Below are 24,228 nucleotides of genomic sequence, written 5' to 3'. Positions count from 1 at the left end.
AAAACTGGATGTTGGTAAAGCAACCATTTGAGATTGGAAGAAGAACCGAGACAAGCTTGAACAGTCCTGCGCAACGTCTTCTGTAAAAACACTCAAAATTCGGCAGACCTTGAAACAGTCCCAGTATGATAAGGTGGATGAATCTCTTTTCCTTTGGTTTATGCAGGAAAGAGAAAGGGGAACTCCTTTGAGTGGATCACTGATTCAGGAGAAGGCTGTTTACCTAAACAAGTCTTTTAATGCAAGTACGGGTTGGTTGGACAAATTCAAAAAAGTCATGGAATCCATCAGCTAACAATTACTGGAGAGTAGCTTTCTTCTGACCGTGATGTCATGGAATCCATCAGCTAACAATTACTGGAAAGTAGCTTTCTTCTGAGCATGATGCAGTGAAGGAATAATTGGATGAGTTTGAAAAAATGATAAGAGAAGGAAAGAATTCTCCCCAACAAATTTATGATGCTGACGAGACTGGCCTTAATTTTAGGGCATTGCCAACAAAAGGCCTGGCATCAAAAGGTGAAGACCATGTTCCCGGTTTTAAAATGTGCAAAGATTGTGTGACTTTATTAGCGTGCAGCAATGCTGTTGGTAATCATAAGCTGCCTTTAATACTGATCGGCAAATCTGGTAGGCCCAGAGCTTTTAAAAACTGCAACATGAAGTCCCTGCCCATTATATTATCGCAACCAGAAAAAAGCATGGATGGATGGTAAGCTGTTCAAAGAATGGTTTCACGGCCAGTTTGTTCCCTCTGTTCGATGGATTTCTAAGAAAAATCATTTGTCTCCCAGTACAATCCTTTTGACTGATAACGCACCATCTCACCACAGCACTGAGGAATTATGTGATGGAGAAATTGTAAAGTTTCTACGGCTGATGGACCAGGGCATACTGCAAACATAAAACTGATTTACAGAAAACAATTTTTAAGAATGCTGATCCAAAGTGATGTTGTTGTTGTGGTCTTCAGTCCTGAGACTGGTTTGATGCAGCACTCCATGCTACTCTGTCCTGTGCAACCTTCTTCATCTCCCAGTACCTACTGCAACCTACATCCTTCTGAATCTGCTTAGTGTATTCATCTCTTGGTCTACCTCTATGATTTTTACCCTCCACACTGCCCTCCAATACTAAATTGGCGATCCCTTGATGCCTCAAAACATGTCCTACCAACCGATCCCTTCTTCTAGTCAAGTTGTGCCACAAACTTCTCTTCTCCCCAATCCTATTCAATACCTCCTCATTAGTTACGTGATCTATCCACCTTATCTTCAGCATTCTTCTGTAACACCACATTTCGAAAGCTTCTATTCTCTTCTTGTCCAAACTATTTATTGTCCATGTTTCACTTCCATACATGGATGTGCACAACTATGTGTCATATAACAGACTGTCTTCATACGCCAGAAAACAATGACTGAGTTTTGTCATCTAAAAAGCAGGGTTAAAATGTCTGCTGTATTTTAGTAAGTTTGACAGCTTTTCTTTCATTGTTATGCATTGTTTAAACCTAATGTTTTCTTGCCAGTTTTTCTAATACATATTAACTGTACTGTGGAAATTAAAATAGTGTGTATGTACAGCAATTAACTGTACAGTTTTCCATACTTAGACTAACGTTTTTCATGTTTGGATTACTGGGGTTCAGATTAGTGGGATTCTGCTGTAACATGATCTTTGTTGTTGTCAGATGGAATAAAAGCATTATGAAAAGGATAAATTGGTTTAATTATATAGAAATATATATTTTATTTAAAAGTTTCGTAATTGACCAACAAACAGTGCAGAAACATTTTTTCAAATGGTTGTCACATTTGTCAACAATACTTTCATTGTCTCCTCTGTCGTGGACAGTGCTCAGTCAGTCTAAATCCATATCTACATCCATACTCTGCAAAGCACTGAGAAGAGCATGGCAGAGGGTACATACCATTGTACCAGTTATTAGGGTTTCCTCCCATTCCATTCACGTATGGAGCAGGGAAATAATGATTGTTCGAATGTCTCTGTGCATGCTATGATTATTCTAATCTTGTCCTCGTGATCCCTATGTGAGTGATATATAGGAGGTTGTAGGGTGCTCCTTGTGTTATCATTTAAAGCCAGTTCTTGAAACTTCATTAGTAGACTATCACAGGATAGTTTACATCTGTCTTCAAGAGTCTGCCCGTTCAGTTTCAGCAGAATCTCTGTGACTCTCTCTCATAGGTCAAACAAACCTGTGACCATTCATACTGCCCTTCTCTGTATATGTTCAGTATTCCCTGTTAGTCTTATTTGGTGTGGGTCCCACACACTTTACTTACAGTAAAGAAGGTAAGCTAAGAATCAATCTGTCTTTTCCTACATTTTTGATTTTCTCATGCACTTGAGCATTATTCTAGAATGGGTTGCACAAGGAAGTTTTAAACAATCTCTCTTGTAGACAGATTACACTTCCTCAGTATTCTACCAATAAACCAAAGTCTACCACGAGCTTTACCCATGTGATCATTTGATTTTATATCCCTACAAAGTGTCACATCCAGATACTTGTGTGAGTTGGCCGATTCCAGCTATGACTCAGTGATATTACAGTCATAGGATACCAAAGTTTTTTTCGTTTTGTGAAGTGCAAAATTTTACATTCCTGAACATCAAGTTGCCAATCTTTGCACCACTTTGAAATCTTATCAAGGTCTGACTGAATATTTATGCAGCTGCTTTCAGACAGCACTTCATTACAGGTAACAGCAACATCTGCAAAAAGTCTGAGGATACTGTTAGTATTGTCCACATGGGCCTTCATATATAAAATGAATAGCAAGGATACCAACACACTTCCCTGGGCACACCCAAAGTTACTTCTACATTTGACGATGACTCTCCATCCAGGGTAACATGTTTTATTCACCCTGCCAAAAAGTCCTCAATTCAGTCACAAATTTCTCTTGGTGATATGAATTTACTTTTGACAATAAGCATAGGTGTGGTACTGAATCAGATGCTTTTCAGAAATCAAGAAATACTGCATCTACTTGACTGCCTTGATCCAACGCTTTCTGTATGTCATGCAAGAAAAGTGTGAGATGGGTTTCACATGATTGATGCTTCTGGAATACATGCTGATTGCCATGGAGAAGGTTACTCTATTCACTGCACCTCATTATGTTTGAGTTCAGAGCATGTTCTAAGATTCTACAAGCAATCAATGTCAAGGATATTGGATGGTTTTATGGCTCATTTCTACTAGCCTTCTTGCAGATGAGCGTTACCTGTACTTTCTTCCTACTACCGGCCACGATTTTTTGTTTCAGGGATCTATGATAGAGTCTAGTTAGAAGAGGGGCTAACTCAGCCACAAATTCAGTATAGACTCTGTTAGGGATTCCATCTGGCCCTGGAACTTCATTCAGTTTTAATGATTCAGTTGTTTCTCTATGCCACTGACACTAATACCGATTTTGCTAATCTTTGCAGTGGTACTAGGATTAAATTGGGGCACTTCTTCTGGATTTTTCTTTGTAAAGGAACATTTGGAAATGGAGTTAAGCATTTCAGGTTTTGCTTTCCTACCCAAAATTCAGTTCCTGTCCCATTCAATAGGGACTGGATACTAACTTTGGTGCCACTAACAGTCTTTACGTACAACCAGAATTTCTTTGGGTTCTCTGAAAGATCATGTGAATATTCTGCTGCAGTAGTCATTAAAGGCATCATGCACTGCTCTCTTGACAGCCAAACACATTTCATTCAGCATTTCTCTATTTATAGCCCTAAGCTTTGTTGTGCACCTATTATGCAGTAATCTCTGTTTCTTTAGAAGTTTCCTTACAGTGACTGTATACCATGGAGGGTACCACCCACTATGAACTGTTCTACTGGGTACATATCTATCCATTCTGTGGTCAAGTATTCTTTTAAACTTGATCAATAGTTTCTCTACATTATCCTGCCCTATGCTGAATGTTTCAAGTTCCTCACTGAGATATGACAGCTACATTGTTTAGCTTTAGTCGAGCTTAAGATGTAATTGCAAAATGGAGAAAGGTACAATAATGATGACTGCCATAAAAATAGTTTCTGTAGACTGTCTGGGTTATACTAGGTTATTGATATGGAGACAGAAGAAATTGATTTGTTAAGATGGAGAACTGCTCCATCAGAACTTTTTCATCATGAGAAGCTGTAGCTGTCAAAATATTCAAGTCTGCAGAAGTATTTGCTGATCCATTCTCTAGGCACAGGAAACAAATTACAAGTAATTACTATCTCATTTATGTAAAATAGCTTTTTTACTGTCAGTGGTTTCCAATATATGTCTTTTTTTCTATTGGTCATGATATTATGTTCTTACCCATACTGCAAAGCCTGTATCTTTCTCATTTACAGACGCCTTATATGTAGTGGATGTAAATCTCGCACAATAGCTCAAGCTGAATGTGAAACCAGGCGAAAAGTTGGTCCCAACTGCTTTAATATTGCTAAGATTAAAGAAAACAGTTCAACAGATTCGGCTGAAGCCTATGATCAATCCACCATTTCCTATAAGTCCCTGAACAAATCTGTCTCTCTGCTCCGAGTGTCACCACTTAAGTCACTTTCTGTCAGCTACGAAGCAGCAATTGGAAAACATAAAGCACACCAAATCAGCAGTGCACTAAACCACAAAATTCAGAAAGTCTTGAACCTTGATTCTAGTGGTCAGGACGACAGCAGTGCAAGACTATGTCAACAGTGGACAGATTTTCCTGATTAATGGAGCGGCTCATTTAAAAATGTAGAAGTTCAACTCATGACAAACAGGTTCAAGTTTTTAACAGTTGCCACATCATCATGGAGCACTGCCAGGGAAGTATCTTTGACCTCACAGAGCATGTGGTGTGTGCACCAAGAAAAGTTAAAGACAGCATTGGTATACTCTCTTCTCCAGAATGCAGGAATGGTGAAAATCTATTAACAGAAACTATAAAACAAGAGGTAGTGAAGTTTTATGAAAATGACAATTTTCAAGATTTTGTGCACAAAGGAAAGATTATATTTCCTTAAAGATACATAACAAGAAGCTTCACATGCAGAGAAGAGTTACTTTAGTTGATCTGAAAGAACTGTACACTGAATTTTGTAAGCAGACTCAAAATAAGATCACTTTTTCTAAATTTTGTAAGTTGAAGCCAAAGTGGTTCACACCTGTTGGTGGCGAGACTTCATTTCCTGATTACAAGATCTTGCTGAAAAAAGCAATATGACACACAAGCACAAGGTAGGAAGATTTTTCTGTTTAGCAAAAGAGACAAAAAGCAGATTACAGAGTACCTGACAGCTCAACACAAAAGTTTTGTCTCAAGTGCAGATAGTGTTGAGGATCAGTGGACAAAGTTCAAAACCATGGTACAATATGCGTTAGATGAGTATGTGCCAAGCAAGATCGTAAGAGATGGGAAAGAGCCACCGTGGTACAACAACCGAGTTAGAAAACTGCTGCGGAAGCAAACATAAACATAGCCAAAGCCTTGCAGACAAACAAAAATTACGCGAAGCGAAATGCAGTGTGAGGAGGGCTATGCGAGAGGCTTTCAATGAATTCGAAAGTAAAGTTCTATGTACGGACTTGGCAGAAAATCCTAAGAAATTTTGGTCCTATGTCAAAGCGGTAGGTGGATCAAAACGAAATGTCCAGACACTCTGTGACCAAAATGGTACTGAAACAGAGGATGACAGACTAAAGGCCGAATTACTAAATGTCTTCTTCCAAAGCTGTTTCACAGAGGAAGACTGCACTGAGCTTCCTTCTCTAGATTGTCGCACAGTTGACAAAATGGTAGATATCGAAGTAGACGACAGAGGGATAGAGAAACAATTAAAATCGCTCAAAAGAGGAAAGGCCGCTGGTCCTGATGGAATACCAGTTCGATTTTACACGCGAAGGAACTTGCCCCCCTTCTTGCAGCGGTGTACCGTAGGTCTCTAGAAGAGCGAAGCGTTCCAAAGGATTGGAAAAGGGCACAGGTCATCCCCGTTTTCAAGAAGGGACATCGAACAGATGTCCAGAACTATAGACCTATATCTCTAACGTCGATCAGTTGTAGAATTTTGGAACACGTATTATGTTCGAGTATAATGTCTTTACTGGAGTTTAGGAATCAGCATGGGTTTCGAAAAAGACGGTCGTGTGAAACCCAGCTCGCGCTATTCGTCCACGAGACTCGGGTTCACAGGTAGATGCCGTGTTTCTTGACTCCCGCAAGGCGTTTGACACAGTTCCCCACAGTCGTTTAGTGAGCAAAGTAAGAGCATACGGACTGTCGGATCAGTTGTGTGATTGGATTGAGGAGTTCCTAGATAACAGAACGCAGCATGTCATTCTCAATGGAGTGAAGTCTTCCGAAGTAAGAGTGATTTCGGGTGTGCCGCAGGGTAGTGTCATAGGACCGTTGCTATTCACAATATACATAAATGACCTGGTGGATGACATCGGAAGCTCACTGAGGCTTTTTGCAGATGATGCTGTGGTGTATCGAGAGGTTGCAACAATGGAAAATTGTACTGAAATGCAGGAGGATCTGCAGCGAATTGACGCATGGTGCATGGAATGGCAATTGAATCTCAATGTAGACAAGTGTAATGTGATGCGAATACATAGAAGGATAGGTCCCTTATCATTTAGCTACAAAATAGCAGGTCAGCAACTGGAAGCAGTTAATTCCATAAATTATCTGGGAGTACTCATTAGGAGTGATTTAAAATGGAATGATCATATAAAGTTGATCATCGGTAAAGCAGATGCCAGACTGAGATTCATTGGAAGAATCCTAAGGAAATGCAATCCGACAAAAAAGGAAGTAGGTTACAGTACGCTTGTTCGCCCAATGCTTGAATACTGCTCAGCAGTGTGGGATCCGCACCAGGTGGGGTTGATGGAAGAGATAGAGAAGATCCAACGGAGAGCAGCGCGCTTCGTTACAGGATCATTTAGTAATTGCGAAAGCGTTACGGAGATGATAGATAAACTGCAGTGGAAGACTCTGCAGGAGAGATGCTCAGTAGCTCGGTACAGGCTTTTGTTAAAGTTTCGAGAACATACCTTCACCGAAGAGTCAAGCAGTATATTGCTCCCTCCTACGTATATCTCGTGAAGAGACCATGAGGATAAAATCAGTTTAATAAGTCACAGCTGCAAAATAGTAACGCGAATTCTTTACAGAGATTAGAGCCCACACAGAAGCATACCGACAATCCTTCTTTCCACGTACAATATGAGACTGGAATAGAAGGGAGAACCGATAGAGGTACTCAGGGTACCCTCCGCCACACACCGTCAGGTGGCTTGCGGAGTATGGATGTAGATGTAGATGTAGAAGCACACTTGCACGCGCATGCTTCTCCCAACATTGAGCTCCGTCGACTGCCAGCTCTTTATGCTTAATGCCAGGAGACAGACGTGTGCGCTGGTGTCTGTGTCTATTTCCTAGAGCTAATAAAAATAGGTGCATTCCAAAAGGGAAATGGATAGGTTAAAGTTAGATATGGTGGGAATTAGTGAAGTTCGGTGGCAGAAGGAACAAGACTTTTGGTCAGGGGAATACAGGGTTATAAATACAAAATCAAACAGGGGTAATGCAGAAGTAGGTTTAATAATGAATCAAAAAATAGGAGTGCGGGTAAGCTACTACAAACAGCATAGTGAACGCATTATTGTGGCCAAGATAGATGCAAAACCCATGCCTGCCTACTACAGTAGTACAAGTTTATATGCCAACTAGCTCTGCAGATGATGAAGAAATTGATGAAATGTATGATGAGATAAAAGAAATTATTCAGGTAGTGAAGGGAGACGAAAATTTAATAGTCATGGGTGACTAGAATTCATCTGTAGGAAAAGGGAGAGAAGGAAACATAGTAGGTGAATATGGATTGGGGGGAAGAAATGAAAGAGGAAGCCGCCTGGTAGAATTTTGCACAGACCGTAACTTAATCATAGCTAATACTTGGTTCAAGAATCATAAAAGAAGGTTGTATACATGGAAGAATCCTGGAGATACTAAAAGGTATCAGATAGATTAAATAATGGTGAGACAGAGATTTAGGAATCAGGTTTAAAATTGTAAGACATTTCCAGGGGCAGATGTGGACTCTCACCACAATCTATTGGTTATGAACTGCAGATTAAAACTGAAGAAACTACAAAAAGCTGCTAATTTAAGGAGATGGGACCTGGATAAGCTGAAAGAACCAGAAGTTGTAGAGAGCTTCAGGGAGAGCATAAGGGAACAATTGACAGGAATGGAGGAAAGAAATACAGTAGAAGAAGAATGGGTAGCTCGAAGGGATGAAGTAGTGAAGGCAGTAGAAGATCAAGTAGACGAGGGATAATAGAAATCCTTGGGTAACAGAAGAAATATTGAATTTAATTGATGAAAGGAGAAAATATAAAAATGCAGTAAATGAAGCAGGCAAAAAGGAATACAAACGTCTCAAAAATGAGATCGACAGGAAGTGCAAAATGGTTAAACAGGCATGGCTAGAGGACAAATGTAAGGATGTAGAGGCTTATCTCACAAGGGGTAAGATGGATACTGCCTACAGAAAAATTAGAGAGACCTTTGGAGAAAAGAGAACCACTTGTATGAATATCAAGAGCTCAGGTGGAAACCCAGTTCTAAGCAAAGAAGGGAAAGCAGAAAGGTGGAAGGAGTATATAGAGGGTCTATACAAGGGCGATGTACTTGAGGATAATATTATGGAAATGGAAGAGGATGTAGATGAAGATGAAATGAGAGATAAGATACTGTGTGAAGAGTTTGACAGAGCACTGAAAGACCTGAGTCGTAACAAGGCCCTGGGAGTAGACAACATTCCATTGGAACTACTGACGGCCTTGGGAGAGCCAAGCATGACAAAACTCTACCATCTGGTGAGTAAGATGTATGAGACAGACGAAATACCCTCAGACTTCAAGAAGAATATAATAATTCCAATCCCAAAGAAAGCAGGTGTTGACAGATGTGAAACTTACCGAACTATCAGTTAAACAAGCTGCAAAATACCAACGCGAATTCTTTACAGACGAATGGAAAAACTGGTACAAGCGGACCTTGGGGAGGATCACTTTGGATTCCACAGAAATGTTGGAACATGTAAGGCAATACTAACCCTACGACTTATCTTAGAAGAAAGATTAAGAAAAGGCAAACCTACGTTTCTAGCATTTGTAGACTTAGAGAAAGCTTTTGACTATGTTGACTGGAATACTCTCTTTCAAATTCTGAAGGTGGCAGGGGTAAAATACAGGGAGCGTAAGGCTATTCACAATTTGTACAGAAACCAGATGGCAGTTATGAGAGTCGAGGGACATGAAAGGGAAGCAGTGGTTGGGAAAGGAGTAAGACAGGGTTGTAGCCTCTCCCCAATGTTATTTAATCTGTATATTAAGCAAGCAGTAAAGGAAACAAAAGAAAAATTCGGAGTAGGTATTACAATCCATGGAGAAGAAATAAAAACTTTGAGGTTTGCTGATGACATTGTAATTCTGTCAGAGACAGCAAAGGACTTGGAAGAGCAGTTGAACGGAATGGACAGTGTCTTGAAAGGAGGATATAAGATGAACATCAACAAAAGCAAAACGAGGGTAATGGAATGTAGTCAAATTAAATCGGGTGATGCTGAGGGAATTAGATTAGGAAATGAGACACTAAAAGTAGTACAGGAGTTTTGCTATTTAGGGAGTACAATAACTGATGATGGTCGAAGTAGAGAGGATATAAAATGTAGACTAGCAATGGCAAGGAAAGTGTTTCTGAAGAAGAGAAATTTGTTAACATCGAGTATAGAATTAAGTGTCAGGAAGTCGTTTCTGAGAGTATTTGTATAGAGTGTAGCCATGTATTGAAGTGAAACATGGATGATAAATAGTTTGGACAAGAAGAGAATAGAAGCTTTCGAAATGTGGTGCTACAGAAGAATGTTATAGATTAGATGGGTAGATCACATAACTAATGAGGAGGTATTGAATAGAATTGGGGAGAAGAAGAGTTTGTGGCACAACTTGACAAAAACAAGGGACCGGTTGGTAGGACATGTTTTGAGGCATCAAGGGATCACCAATGTAGTATTGGAGGGCAGTGTGGAGGGTAAAAATCATAGAGGGACACCAAGAGATGAATACACTAAGCAGATTCAGAAGGATGTAAGTTGCAGTTAGTACTGGGAGATGAAGAAGCTTGCACAGGATAGAGTAGCATGGAGAGCTGCATCAAACCAGTCTCAGGACTGAAGACAACAACAACAACAATAACTACTACTACTACTAGCATTCTGTTCTTACATAGATATTATTACTAGCAAAGAAACAACCCTGTCTATGGGCCAAAAAGTTATAATTAGGACAAAAGTTAATATGTTTTACTTGAAACTGGTTGGTTAGTTGCATGCTACACATCATATTATGAAGAACCATGTGTTAGAGGTATCATGGTGACACACATCCGATTATAATTTATATTATAGGTACATGTTCCAGCTAGTTTTATAAATTAGCTCACCAGTAGAACATTATAAAAACCTCCACCGAATAATCCAGTATCTAACATTACGATATGAACAGTTATGTCATCAACAATAAATTTGAAGCCCACGAGGGGAGAATGAAACAAATAAGGGCATAAAGGAAGACAAATACCCCTATCTAAGTACTTTGTGTAGACCTAATGGGCTTTTTCATAAATAATAATCAAACTTGAATCACAGAAAGTTATAAATTTACAGGATTGCAAGTGCAACCGACTTAAACAAAATAGGCCCTATATAATAACAACCCACATTTTGACAAAATATAAGTTGTAGGTGGGGGGGGGGGGGGGGGGAGAGAGAGAGAGAGAGAGAGAGAGAGAGAGAGAGAGAGAGAGAGAGAGAGAGAGAGAGAGAGAGAGAGAGAGAGAGAGAGAGAGAGAGAGAGAGAGAGAAAGAAGAAGAAGAAGAAGAAGAAGAGAGTGATCTATCTCCAATGAATAACGAAGTCCTCACTGGCCAAAAGTTCTTTCTTTTCTGCCTATATGCGACTCAGCATCTCTGCTATATGATGGTAAGTAGCAACTCTCCTTTTCGTAATAGTGTTGGATCATAAGGTAAGTAATTCATCTGCACATTCAATGGCTTACAAAACAATTATTACTTATTCTCATCTACTCCGAGTCAGTCTGTGGCCCTTACCATGCCTAAATTATACATTTACATCCACACTACATAACACAGAGTGAAGTGTACTGTACTATACATTATTAGGGTTTCTTCCCATTTCATTCACATGAGGAGGATGGAAACATTGCTTAAAAAATCAATAATGTTTCCGTGCATGCTGTAATTAGTCTAATCTCCTCTTCATGGTTCCAACATAGGTAGGAATGATCATCAAAATAAAATAAGAGAAATCAGAGCTCGAACAGAAAGGTTTAGGTGTTCGTTTTTCCCGCTCGCTGTTCGGGAGTGGAATAGTAGAGAGATAGTATGATTGTGGTTTGATGAACACTCTGCCAAGCACTTAAATGTGAATTGCAGAGTAGTCATGTAGATGTACATTTAGGCCTAGGGTGGTATAGTATATTCCTCATTTATACTCGTTCTCAAAATTCTGCCTGTAGACTTTTATGGGTTAGCTGACATCTATCTCCCAGCACCAGCCAGTTCACATTTTTCAGGATTTCTGTGACACTCTGACTTGGTTAAACAAACTGATGACTATTCACACAATGCTTCTTTGTGTTGATTCACCACTCTCTTGTTAGTCCTAATGGACCCATGCACTTGAGAAATATTCCAGGATGAGCCCCACAATTGTTCGTAAATTATCTCCTTCATAAGCTGATTCGCTTTTTCTTAGTAGCATACCATTGAGCTGAAGTCTGCCACTCACTTTAGCTATGACTGAGCTTATGCAATCATTCATATCTCCCACAAACTGTTACAAGCAAGTATTTGTACATCTCCAAATTGTGAATCATTGGCACTGTAATTATAACTACTTTCCTCATTTAGGAGAGCGTGAACTGTTTCATATTACTGAACATTTAAAGCATATTGTGAATTTACACATCACAATGAAATCACAGCAACAACAAACTGGATTTTTGTTCAGCCCTTTTCCTTTAGCACAGACAACCTAACTGTTTCACCAGCAAGAAATCTGAGGTTGCTATCAATATCACTGTATGAATAGATTCATTAATCCAGAATTACATTTTAATATTTAAAACCACTTTCTAATATCATTTACACATAAGTGTTTACGAAATGTAAGTATTGGAGGGTGCAAGCACTGAGAGGATGGGGCTTACAAGGAACTATTGACATATTCGTGCTCAATGTGACAAAAATACACAAGAAAACATAAATCACAACAGTTAGACTTAGGTTCCAACCACTCTACACAATTATTGTTGGCGGTTTCATGAATGTAAGAAGTTGCAATACTCAAAAAGAATATGAAGAATTTTTCCCCACAAAAATGTCAATTGCCTTGGTATTTCTCGCTATCTGCTCCATGTATTCAATGTCTAGAATAACACAGCAGTGAAACAGGATATATGCAAGCTATAGTGGAGTTTCTGACCTCAATTCGCTGTCCAAAGGCCGACTTTCCGCCGAGAGACATTTTAAAAATCAATGTAGTCTTGTCCCAAACACAGTAAACATCTCTTCAACAATTTCTGCAACCGACCAGTAGAAATATATTAAATCCATAGCAATGCTGAAAACTATGTTGTTCAAAGATAAACAAATAAAAATTTCTCTCTTTCACATGATTGTTTTCAAACAGATTTCATATTCTTGTGTTTTTCTCAGTAATGACCAACGAAATCAAGACTCCCAGTCACGTGGCTGTAAGCGAGCCGCTGATTCGTTAAAAATGCGCGGAGTGAGGTAAGACGCTTCACCAAAGAAGTTCATCGATTCGAAGCCTTCTCTACTCCTATACCTTACTGGAATTGGTGCAGTATCTATGCTACCGCATATATGATTCCATGAACCAGAGTATTTAACAAGCAGTACAGAGACCAGCGCTCCAGTGCTGAAAATTGGTGTCTGGAACATTCTTCTGTCTTCGCGATCGCAGTGGACAGTGGTTGGTTGTTCTATGTGCCAGAAATTTCGTATCTGTGCCGGTGGATGATTTGCCGGATTTTTGCTGCATAGCTCGAGCATTTGTTGTTGTTGTTTGTTGGTAGTTGATTCCGTGTAACGTATTTGCGCTTTCACAGCGTTGGTAAATATTTTTAAGCTGTGAAATGGCCGCAATGTCCGTTATAGGAATTGATTTTGGCAACGAATCGTGTTATATAGCAGTGGCAAGAGCTGGTGGAATTGAAACTATTGCGAATGATTACAGTTTGCGAGCAACACCGTAAGTACATTCGTCACTGACATCTAGTATTTAAGTATTTGACAGGGGAAAGTCATGTTTTAACCTACTGTTGCAGATCGTGGTTTGTGAGTTAATGTAGATCAAGGTTAACCCTGAGCTTGTGCAATCGAGCCGAAAAATGACTCACCTAGTGATAATATTATTGTAATAGGTGATTCATTCCTAAGATTTTTCATATGCCTTTCTTGGGTAGAAAGTGATTCTTTGCTATTTATGGTCATGGCCATGGAGACCGACAGTAGGTGGCACCTTGTTTTGCTAAGGCGCTTTCCGTTTACGGAAGGCAACTAAAGAAAACTCTGTTAGAGCTTACCAGTCCGTTTGCTAATGTGGGAAATGAGAGTTTCTTGTGTCGAATTGATATTTATGGCCGTAAGTTGTTTTTAGTTCGTAAGGTAGTTGACATCAGTGTTCAAAAATTTTCTAAAGCATACAGTCAAGAATATAGTACTGTTTATTCGATGAGCGTTACAGATGTGATATTCAGTCGCCGTGTTTTTCTGTTTAATTTACAGATCATGCGTCGCATTCAGTGGGAAAAATCGCATATTGGGCGTCGCAGCAAAGAACCAAATGGTAACAAACATGAAAAATACCATATATGGGTTTAAAAGACTTCTTGGTCGAAAATTTAGTGACCCATACATACAGCAGGAAGTGAAGCATTTACCATATAGGATTGTTCAGCATGGGAATGGCGGAATAGGTGTTAAGGTAAGTTCACAAATGAGTAAATTTGATGTAATAAGTGTTAATTTCCCCAGAGGCGTTTGTTATGGAAATTTTGTTCATAGTTTTCTCAATACTTCCTTTCCATTTTTCTCTCCGTTGAACTCTTGTATGAAGTGCAATTCATTTGTAAATCCATTTACATTACATTTGTTTTCCATAGATCCCTTGGAGAGGAGTCTCTGGGATGTGGAAAGAGTCAGTGCTTTTTTTTTTCCTGTGACTATTACAATTAGTTGCAAGAGTGTATTGTATCACCTTTTATCAGATGTAATTCCTTGTGACAGTTCTAATACTTATGCCAGAAAATAATTTTATGAAGAACAGTGTGTGACTGGAAAAGAACTGCAAATATGGTGATTTGTGTGTGTGTGTGTGTGTGTGTGTGTGTGTGTGTGTGTGTGTGTGTGTGTGTGTGTGTGTGTGTGTGTGTGTGTGTCATGGGGGGGGGGGGGGGCGGTGAGCAAATTATTCTAGGGCAGATAAAAGAGAATTTATGGAAAAATCATTATGTTTCAAATTTCATTTTCTTGTCATAGTTGCCTTATGCACTTAATAAATTGTAGTCTTCTAGGCTGTGTTGTTAAAGTTAATGGAGTAATGTCAAGTCCAGGTTGGAATATAAACACTTACAAAAAGGATAGATTGCTAATCCCCATAAAGATGACACATTGAGTTACAGATGGCAACAATAACAAAGATTGTTTCTCACCAAGCTTCCAGCGAAAACCAAAAACACATGCAGTCGTGCAAGGAATCACAGCTCAAACACACTTGACCGCTATATCTACCCGAAGTAGCTGTATGACACTCCAGTAGAGACTGAAAATTAACTGGTAGGTATGGTCATAGCTGCCTATCCCACTCATCAGTACACAAGGACATTTTACAGTGGAACAAACTTTTGTGTGTTCTTGTGTTATCCATACCTTTCAGACTATAACTTCAGTAGTTATTGACTTAAGTTGTCCGTGTGATAAGCAATGGCAGTAGGAAAAAACTTGTATTTCTGACTTACCTGATAGTACCAGTTAAGAAATCTCTACTTTATCATTTGTACCCTAACTGACATATGAAAACTGTTGCTTAGTTCTTACATTCAGGATCTGTATAATGCACATTGATTTATTGCCAGTGCTAAGAAACTCCACTTCAAACCATGAGCAGATACACTTCTTTGGCAACTGGTTTTGATGACATCAAAAGAGAAGACATTCTGACATTACTCAACTGAGGTGCGGGAGAGAATAGAACAGATCCTTTTGTAAATATTTAGAGCATCCATTATATCGTGCATAATTGTAGATCATACCTTGGCAAAAGATCTTGCTGAAAACCCAAGGACATTCTGGTCATACGTAAAACCGGTAAGTGGGTCGAAGGCTTCCATCCACTCACTCACTGATCAGTCTGGCCTGGCAACAGAAGACAGCAAAATGAAATCTGAAATATTAAATTTAGCATTTGAGAAATCTTTCACGCAGGAGCAGCGTACAAACATACCGCCATTTGTCTCGTACAGATTCCCGTATGGAGGGCGTAATGATAGACATCCCTGGGGTTGTGAAGCAACTGAATGGGTTGAAAATAAATAAATCGCCAGGTCCTGGTGGGATTCCAATTGGGTTTCACAGAGAGTACTCTACTGCATTGGCTCCTTACTTAGCTTGCATTTATCGTGAATCTCTTGCCCAACATAAAGTCCCGAGCGACTGGAAAAAAGCGCAGGTGACGCTTGTATATAAGACGAGTAGAAGGACGGATCCTCAAAATTACATACCAATATCCTTAACATCGGTTTGTTGCAGGATTCTCGAATATATTCTCAGTTCGAATATAATGAATTTCCTTGAGACAGAGAAGTTGCTGTCCATGCATCAGCACGGCTTTAGAAAGCATCACTCCTGCGAAGCGCAACTCGCCCTTTTATCACATGATATCTTGCGAACCATGGATGAAGGGTATCAGATGGATGCCTTATTCCTTGACTTCCGGAAAGCGTTTGACTCGGTGCCCCACTGCAGACTCCTAAGGTACGAGCATATGGGATTGGTTCCCAAGTATGTGAGTGGCTCGAGACTTCTTAAGTAATAGGACCCAGTACGTTGTGCTCGATGGTGAGTGTTCATCAGAGGTGAGGGCATCATCTGGAGTGCCCCAGGGAAGTGTGGTAGGTCCGCTGTTGTTTTCTATGTACATAAATGATCTTTTCAATAGGGTGGATAGCAATGTGCGGCTGTTTGCTGATGATGGTGTACGGGAAGGTGTCGTCGTTGAGTGACTGTAGGAGGACACAAGATGACTTGGACAAGATTTGTGATTGGTGTAAAGAGTGGCAGCTAACTGTAACTGTAGATAAATGTAAATTAATGCAGATGAATAGGAAAAAGAATCCCGTAATGTTTGAATACTCCATTAGTAGTGAGCGCTTGACATAGTCACGTTGATTAAATATTTCGGCGTAATATTGCAGAGCGATATGAAGTGGGACAAGCATGTAGTGGCAGTTGTGGGGAAGGCAGATGGTCGTCTTCGTTTCATTGGTAGAATTTTGGGAAGATGTGGTTCATCTGTAAAGGAGACCACTTACAGAACGCTTGGGATCCCTATCAGGTCAGGTTGAGGGAGGACACAGAAGCAATTCAGAGGCAGGCTGCTAGATTTGTTACTGGTAGGTTTGATCATAACGCGAGTGTTGCAGAAATGCTTCAGGAACTCTCGTGGGAATCTCTAGAGGAAAGGTGGTGTTCTTTTCGTGAATCGCTACTGAGGAAATTTAGAGAACCAGCCTTTGAGACTGACAGCAGTACAGTTTTACTGCCGCCAACTTACATTTCACAGAGAGACCACAAAGATAAGAGAGATAGGGCTCGTACAGAGGCATATAGGCAGCCATTTTTCCCTCATTCTATTTGGGAGTGGAACAGGGAGAGATGATGCTAGTTGTGGTGCGAGATACCCTCCACCATGCACCGTATGGTGGATTGCGGAGTATGTATGTAGATCTAGATCCTTATAGTGTCCTCCTCTTACCTTTTCACCTACCTCTCTTGCCTTACTTTTTCCCGTCAGGTGGCTCCTGCTTTTGTGCAATGAGTGTTATGTCTTGGAGTTTCCATTGGTGGAAGAAGCCTGTTTATCTTTTTATTCTGTACTCATACAATATAATTTTACTTCCTGAGTGTCTGTTGTAGAGGTAATGCAGATTGAAAACTAGTATTTCAGTTATGTGGAAGGACAGTTTTTTAGGTCAGCAGATGATCTTCTGTTCACATAAACAATACGACTGCATTTGGCCTCGCTTACCAATTTCAAACATATCAAGGTTGTATTTGACAAAACTGTAGGCACAAAAATTGTTCTGGACGATTTCAATTCTTGTACAAACACCTGTTCACAAGTAGACTGAATAACAAATCTCTGGATGCATACACTTTTAAGAATCTGTCACACTAGCTTAGTGGTTGTGGAAATGCTTATAAGCATTAGTACTGTAACGTTGGGCTAGTGGCTCATGTTGACATTTAGAAGTGCCAGTTGTAGTGGAGGTCTTGGAATAACATACTGGAACAGAAATAAGAGCTACAACTTAGTTGATAAGTTTGCCAATGATCCACTGTTGAATGTAAAACTTTTTAATTTTTGTGTTGTTTGTAGTTTATTCTCAGAATTTTAATCTTGTGGTCCTTTTGTTCTTTTTCTGCATATGGCACATCTTGATTTTTGAAAAATTTTGTCAAACGATTTAAGAAAAGCTGAATAAGCTTGACAGCCAAATTCCTTCAGTTTCAAAAAGAAAGTAAAACTGCCCTCAAAAAAATCACCTGGAAAATATTGTGGTTTGAGCCAAAGAGGCCCAGATAAGCTTATTTCAATATTTGAGGAAAAGAAGTGCCTTAGCTGTTCTGCAGCTGCTGCAGTAATGATTGAATTCCATGAATAGAACTTGGCCATGATTGACAGACACAGTGAGAACATACAGTGGCACAGGACAACGGACATCATTTCTGTTGATCGTCTTTCCACTTCCATAAGTTATCCTCTAAACTTGAGATACGAATTAGGAGGGGAAAAGAGTTTTGTGGCTTTCACACATTTGTATAGTCATGGAATTTCTCAGGTCGTTGCTTGTAAGTATATTGGTGCCATAGCTTTGAAAACGCCAGTTTATGAAAGCAATGGACAGAAGAATTGAATGTGGCATGATCACCACCATTGTAGTACTTTGAGAAATTTCCAAAAACTGTGAATGATACTTTAGGTCCAGTGCCATTATTGAACATTTTGTAGTCTTCAGTCCAAAGACTGGTTAAAAAAGCATGCAGTTCTAATATCGAGTTAGAGAGATTTGCTAAGGGCTACATTCTGTATCTCACCATGTGTGATAGCATAGTAGGCTTGGCAATGTAAGACTCTCGAATAGCCTACCTGTGTTCCTGGCAAAGCCTTGCCCTAGAACCACACAGACTATCATTTTAATTCGTAAATGAAGTCTGAATATTTTTCATCCAGAAGTGATAAAAAGACAAAAAAATTAGCATTTTTTTGAACATCATTAAATTTTACCACTGTCTAAATCGTTTGCATCAGATTGAAATTCTCTGAATCAGCTGCCAACAACACAAAAAATTAGTTTTACATTCAACAGTGGATCACTGGCAAACATATCTACTAAGTTGTAGTTCTGCATTCTATTCCAGTTTTAGTCTTAAAACATTGCTGGCACTTGTCAACTCGAGCCACTAGTCCAGTGCCGCTAACATTTATAAGCACTTCCACAACCAATAAACCAATGTGACAGATGCTTAAGTGTGCACGTCCACATGTATGTTATTCAGTCTAGTTGTGAAAAAGTGTTTGTACAAGAAAGTCTTTGGGAACAATTTTTGTGCCTACAGTTTTGTCAAATATGACCTTAATATTTCTGGAACTTAAGACCAAGTGCTGTTGTATTATTTAGATGAATGGAAGACGATCTGCTAGCCTAACAAAAAAGCTGTTCTTCCATGTAATTCATATGCTAGCTTTCAGTTCACATTACCTATACAATAAACACTTGGAAGTAAAATATTATACAGTATGAATACAAAATAAAAATAATAAATGGACTTCTTCCTCCCATGGAAATTCCAAGAAATAAGATAATCATTGTACAAAAGCAGGAGCGAAATGAAGGGAAAATGTAAGGCAGGAGGGGTAGGTGAGAAAGTACACCAAATAGGGCAAGCATACTGACATCATATGAGCGTTGAGGCAGTCCATACAGTTCTGAATTCTGTTTGAACTACTGAATGATTACAGGTGATACAGTGGAAATTGTATGTATGTACAATTACACATGATATAATGAATATTGCAAATATTTCCTGAAAGATCTGTTCTTTTATTTCCCACATCAAAACCTAGTGCTTGCGCTCTCTCTCTCTCTCTCTCCCTCTCCCTCTCCCCCCCCCCCCCCCCCCCCCCCCATCTCCACCCCCAAGGCATGTATTTCTTTACTTGTTCGAAATGAACAATGTGACACTTTAAAGTTTCACAGCATCTGCTTAGACTGACACTTACTTGTGTGTTGGTATTACGTAAGTACGGAAGTTAAAACTTCAAGATTTTGCTTGAGAATCCTTTTGATTCGTGGCACATGCACGGAAGTTTCTGCGTTGTAGGTGAATGGCACTTAGGCTCATAACGAACATGTTACTGCACTTGATGAATATCTTGGTATTGGTGTGATTGCCATTGCTCTTTATGTGAAATTTGAATTCTCAAGCCATCTGGCAGAACAAAAGTTTAGAGGAAACTCAACAGAGCTGCAATATTAAGGATAGTGAGCTCTTCATGCTACCCGATCTTTGAATAGATTGTGGAGAGCTTTAAGGTAGAAGATAGTATCCCAGTCAGTTGCAGAAATACCACCCTTGTCTACATTATTGATCTAATGTAGACCACAACGTTCCACTTCTACCAGCTTCAGTAAAACAGCACTGAACAGTTGGTTCACATTGGATCCGTCCACTGGTATGTGCAGTATCTTGTTATTCTGCTTTAATAAAGTAACATGGTGGCAGATAATAAGTCATCTGTGGGAATATGGCCCTTGGCAGGAATTTTTACCACCTAGTGTTCTCCTTAGTAGATAATTGGTAGGATGACATTGCTTATATAAAGAGAGTGTTGGTATTATCAGAAGTGTATGAGAATTCAGAAGTAATTTGACTATTTTTTTTGTCGGTATCTATACATTCACACGCTGCACATGAGGAAATGAGCTTTGAATTCATATGAACAATGAACTATGCACTTGGTTGTATGCAACAGTATGTATTTCAGATTTTTATTGTTCCTTTTTTTGTTATAGGTGAATTATTTGGATGAAGAACATGTGTTTTCTCCAGAACAGATAACAGCAATGTTATTTACCAAACTGAAAGATATTTCAGAGGTGGCACTGAAAACTAAAGTGAATGACTGTGTTATATCGGTGAGTTTTATAGTGATTATTAAAATTAGTAACTTGTTGCAAGGTAACTCCACTTCTTGAAATAAAGAGCAGTGTCAATCTAACATTTGCTAAAATACATTGTACTGTTAAGTATCCAAATTGAGACTATAATTACGTTTTTATGTCAATAAAACTCTCGCATAACGCATTCTGTTGCTGTCAGCTCTTACATAATGTTAGTGTTGATATCTCCCGAATGCAAAAATAATTATGGTACCTCAGTGTGGTTGATATTAGCTCCCCCAGGAATTTCGACCATGCTGAAACTTGCCATACATGTTGTTTTAAATTTCACTCCACTCAATGATAAAATAGTCCATGTAAGCATGGATACAGAATCCTCACTTTCCAAGGTTCATAATCACAAGAAATAATTTTGTGGAACTTTCTAATAAGTAAACCAAATTTCCTCAACAGGTTCCGTCATTTTTTACTAATGCTGAACGTAAAGCTCTGCTGGATGCTGCTAGCATTGCTGGTCTGAATGTCTTGAGGCTAATGAATGAGACTACTGCTACAGCATTAGCATATGGCATTTATAAACAAGACCTACCAGCTCCTGAGGAAAAACCACGCAATGTGGTCTTCGTTGACTGTGGCCATGCATCCTTGCAGATTTCTGCTTGTGCTTTCCACAAAGGGAAACTAAAGGTAAGTACAGGTGCTTCTGATCTATATTACAAAGCAATCAATTTGTTATCGATAAGCTCTTGAAATAACAGAATACTCTTAAAGAAATTCATTTATTTATCTGCTTTCTATTAAAGCTCACACAGGCATTTTGTCTAACAAAACTGTAAACCAGTTAGCCAAAGAAGCTGTTCTATATGGAGCCTTCTTAGATATTCAGTTATCATTCACCAACTTCATACATAAAGTTAAAATGGAAGTCGGAGCCTAGTGGAAACAGGAATGGGAAACATTTGTAAATAAAGGAAAATATTATAATGCCATGGTTTACAGCATGTCTGTACACCGCAGAGCTATTTTGACAATCATAAGGATGAGGTTTAATCACAGCAGTGTTGCTTCTAATTTATTTTGTCTACAACTTTGGAATTCTGTCATCTGTGACTGCAACAACTCAGCGTTGGGGATATTAATCATTTAATCTTCACCTGTCTGAAGCACAATCAACATAAAGAACAAGTCCTCTCAGAACTGAGCAAGATTAATGTCATTAGAGCAGTGCTTTGATGTCTGACAAGATTTATTTTAGTGAGTAATTTTAAAATCTGACATCAGAACTATAAACAGAGTGCAGTCACCATTTTGCTTAAGAAATCATTTAGATCTCAAAGAATAAAGATTTTACAAACTTGATAGGTGTTCCTTATTCCAGAGCTTAATTTCTAAACTTGTCTTTGTTTACCCAGTAGTGAAGAAGCAATGTTCAGTCATGTTATTGAAATATGCCCATGTCTTAAGTTAAAGAACTCCCAGTTTTTCTCTAAACTTTTAACAGCTAAATGACTCATGCTGAAGGCCAAATAAACCAAGCTAGGTGACACAGTGGTTAGCACGCTGGATTTGCATTTGGGAGGACGACAGTTGAAACTAGAGTCTGGCCAACCTGATTAAGGGTTCTTGTGGTTTCCCTTAGTTGCTTCAGGCAAATTCCGGGATGGTTCCTTTGAAAAGACACAGCAGACTTTCTTCCCCATCTTTCCCTAACCCAATGAGACCAATTACGTCATTGTTTGGTCCCCTCCCCGAAGTCAACCAGCCAAATAAAATACAATTCTTAGAACCCAATATCAGTTGCAGATTGCATATCTTACTGCTTCCAATGGCAACAAAAAATTTTATTTTCAATATTTAATTTACAGAATTTAAAATTTTAAAATGCTGTCATAATAACAATGTGAAAACGAAAGTTGCTTCTCACCATATAGCAGAGACACTGAGGCGTAGGTAGGCACAACAAAAACACTGTCGCAGATGTAGCTTTCGGCCAGTAAGGCCTTCGTCAAAATTGCGTGCGCGCACTCTCTCTCTCTCTCTCTCTCTCTCTCTCTCTCTCTCTCTGTCTCTGTCTCTCTCTCTGTCTCTCTGTAGCCGCACTGCGACCAGCAGAGCCAGTGCATGATGGGAGTGGCGACTGGGTGGGGTTAAGGAGGAGGCGGGTGCGGGGAGTGGGAGCAATAGTAGGTTAGGGATGGCGGACAGTGACATACTGGTAGAGAGTGCGCAAGGATGAGTGGAAAGAGAGTAGGGCAGCTATGTGCAGTCGGGAGGTTAGGTGGAGGGCAGTGGGGAGAGGTGATAGCAGAAAAGAGGGAAGTAAAAAGACTGGGTGTGATGGAGGAATGAGGGCTATGTAGTGCTGGAATGGAGACAAAGAAGGGGTTGGATGGGATGAGATGAAGACTAATAATGGTTGAGGTCAGGAGGGATATAGGAACGTAGGATATATTACAGTGAACATTAAATCCTTCGCAGTTCAGGAAACCTGGTGTTGATGGGAAGGATCCATATGGCACAGGCTGTGAAGCAGTCATTCAAAGGATGTCATATTTGGCACCATGCTCAGAAACAGGGTGGTCCACTTGTTTCTAGTCTCAGTTGGTTGGTGGCCATTCATGCAGACACACACAGCTTGATGGTTGTCATGCCCACATAGAATGCAGCTTAGCTTGTAGGTCACATGATTGGTTTTGCAGGTAGCCCTGCCATTGATAGAATAGGTGATGTTTGTGACCGAATTGGAGTAGGTGGTGGTGACACGATGTATAAGACGGTCTTGCATCTAGATCTATTACAGGGGTATGAGCCACGAGGTAAAGGGTTGGGAGCAGGGATGGACGAGTATATTGCGTAGGTTCGGTGGACGGCAGAATACACCTGTGGAAGATGTGGGAAGGATAGTGGGCAGGACAATTCTCATTTCAGGACATGAGGAGAGGTAATCAAAACCCTGGTGGAGAATGTAATTCAGTTGCTCCAGTCCTGGGTGGTATTGAGTTACGAGGGGAATGCTCCTCTTTGGCAAACGGTGGGATTTTGTGAGGTGGTGGGAGACAGGAAAGATAAGGCAAGGGAGATTTATTTGTTTTTGTAGAAGGTTGGGTGGATAATTATGGTTTGTGAAGGTTTCAGGGAAATCCTAATTATATTTTGAGAGGGACCACTTGTCACTACAGATGCGATGACCATGGGTGGCTAAGCTGTATGGAAGGGACTTCTTGGTATGGAAAGGGTGACAGCTGTTGAAGTAGAGGTATTTCTGGTGATTAGTAGATTTGATATGGTCAGAGATACTGATGCCGCATTCTTTGAGGGGGGGTGTCTAATTTTGACAAAGGCCTTACTGGCCGAAAGCTATATTTGTAACAGTTATTTTGTTGTGCCAACTCAGCACTGTATGGTGAGTAGCAACTTTCCTTTTAACAAAATTCGTACATTCCATCCTGGATTTTCCATTGTTTGAAATGCTGTCATCATATACTCTTGAAGAGGTATAGTCTTATGTTGAAAGTTTCACACAGTGCGACAGGTATTAAAGGAGCTTAACCATGACTTAGTTTCAATCTAGTATGTCAGTAAGGAAGAAACAATTTACTTTGTCTGCCCATCTTTGTCACACTAAGTTTTTGTCAAA

At 39.6% G+C, this 24,228-nt stretch overlaps 2 protein-coding genes across 2 annotated transcripts in view; one reads left to right on the top strand and one right to left on the bottom strand.

The window, feature by feature from the left end:
• Positions 1 to 12,960, bottom strand: part of LOC126355013 (serine/threonine-protein kinase PLK4) — a 237,555-nt gene extending 224,595 nt beyond the window's left edge. Inside the window, exon 1 of the mRNA XM_050005153.1 lies at positions 12,587 to 12,960. Within this exon, the coding sequence (XP_049861110.1) occupies positions 12,587 to 12,628 (42 nt within the window). The 5' untranslated portion in view covers positions 12,629 to 12,960. The remainder of the gene's footprint in view (positions 1 to 12,586) is intronic.
• LOC126355014 (heat shock 70 kDa protein 4) overlaps positions 12,910 to 24,228 on the top strand; it is a 65,701-nt gene continuing 54,382 nt past the window's right edge. Inside the window, exons 1-4 of the mRNA XM_050005154.1 lie at positions 12,910 to 13,378; positions 13,915 to 14,113; positions 20,484 to 20,606; positions 21,045 to 21,278. Coding sequence (XP_049861111.1) covers positions 13,263 to 13,378; positions 13,915 to 14,113; positions 20,484 to 20,606; positions 21,045 to 21,278 — 672 coding nt within the window. The 5' untranslated portion in view covers positions 12,910 to 13,262. The remainder of the gene's footprint in view (positions 13,379 to 13,914; positions 14,114 to 20,483; positions 20,607 to 21,044; positions 21,279 to 24,228) is intronic.

Source organism: Schistocerca gregaria, chromosome 3 (genome assembly GCF_023897955.1).
Source record: "Schistocerca gregaria isolate iqSchGreg1 chromosome 3, iqSchGreg1.2, whole genome shotgun sequence".
NCBI lineage: Eukaryota > Metazoa > Arthropoda > Insecta > Orthoptera > Acrididae > Schistocerca > Schistocerca gregaria.
This window is presented reverse-complemented; position numbering and strand designations above follow the sequence as displayed.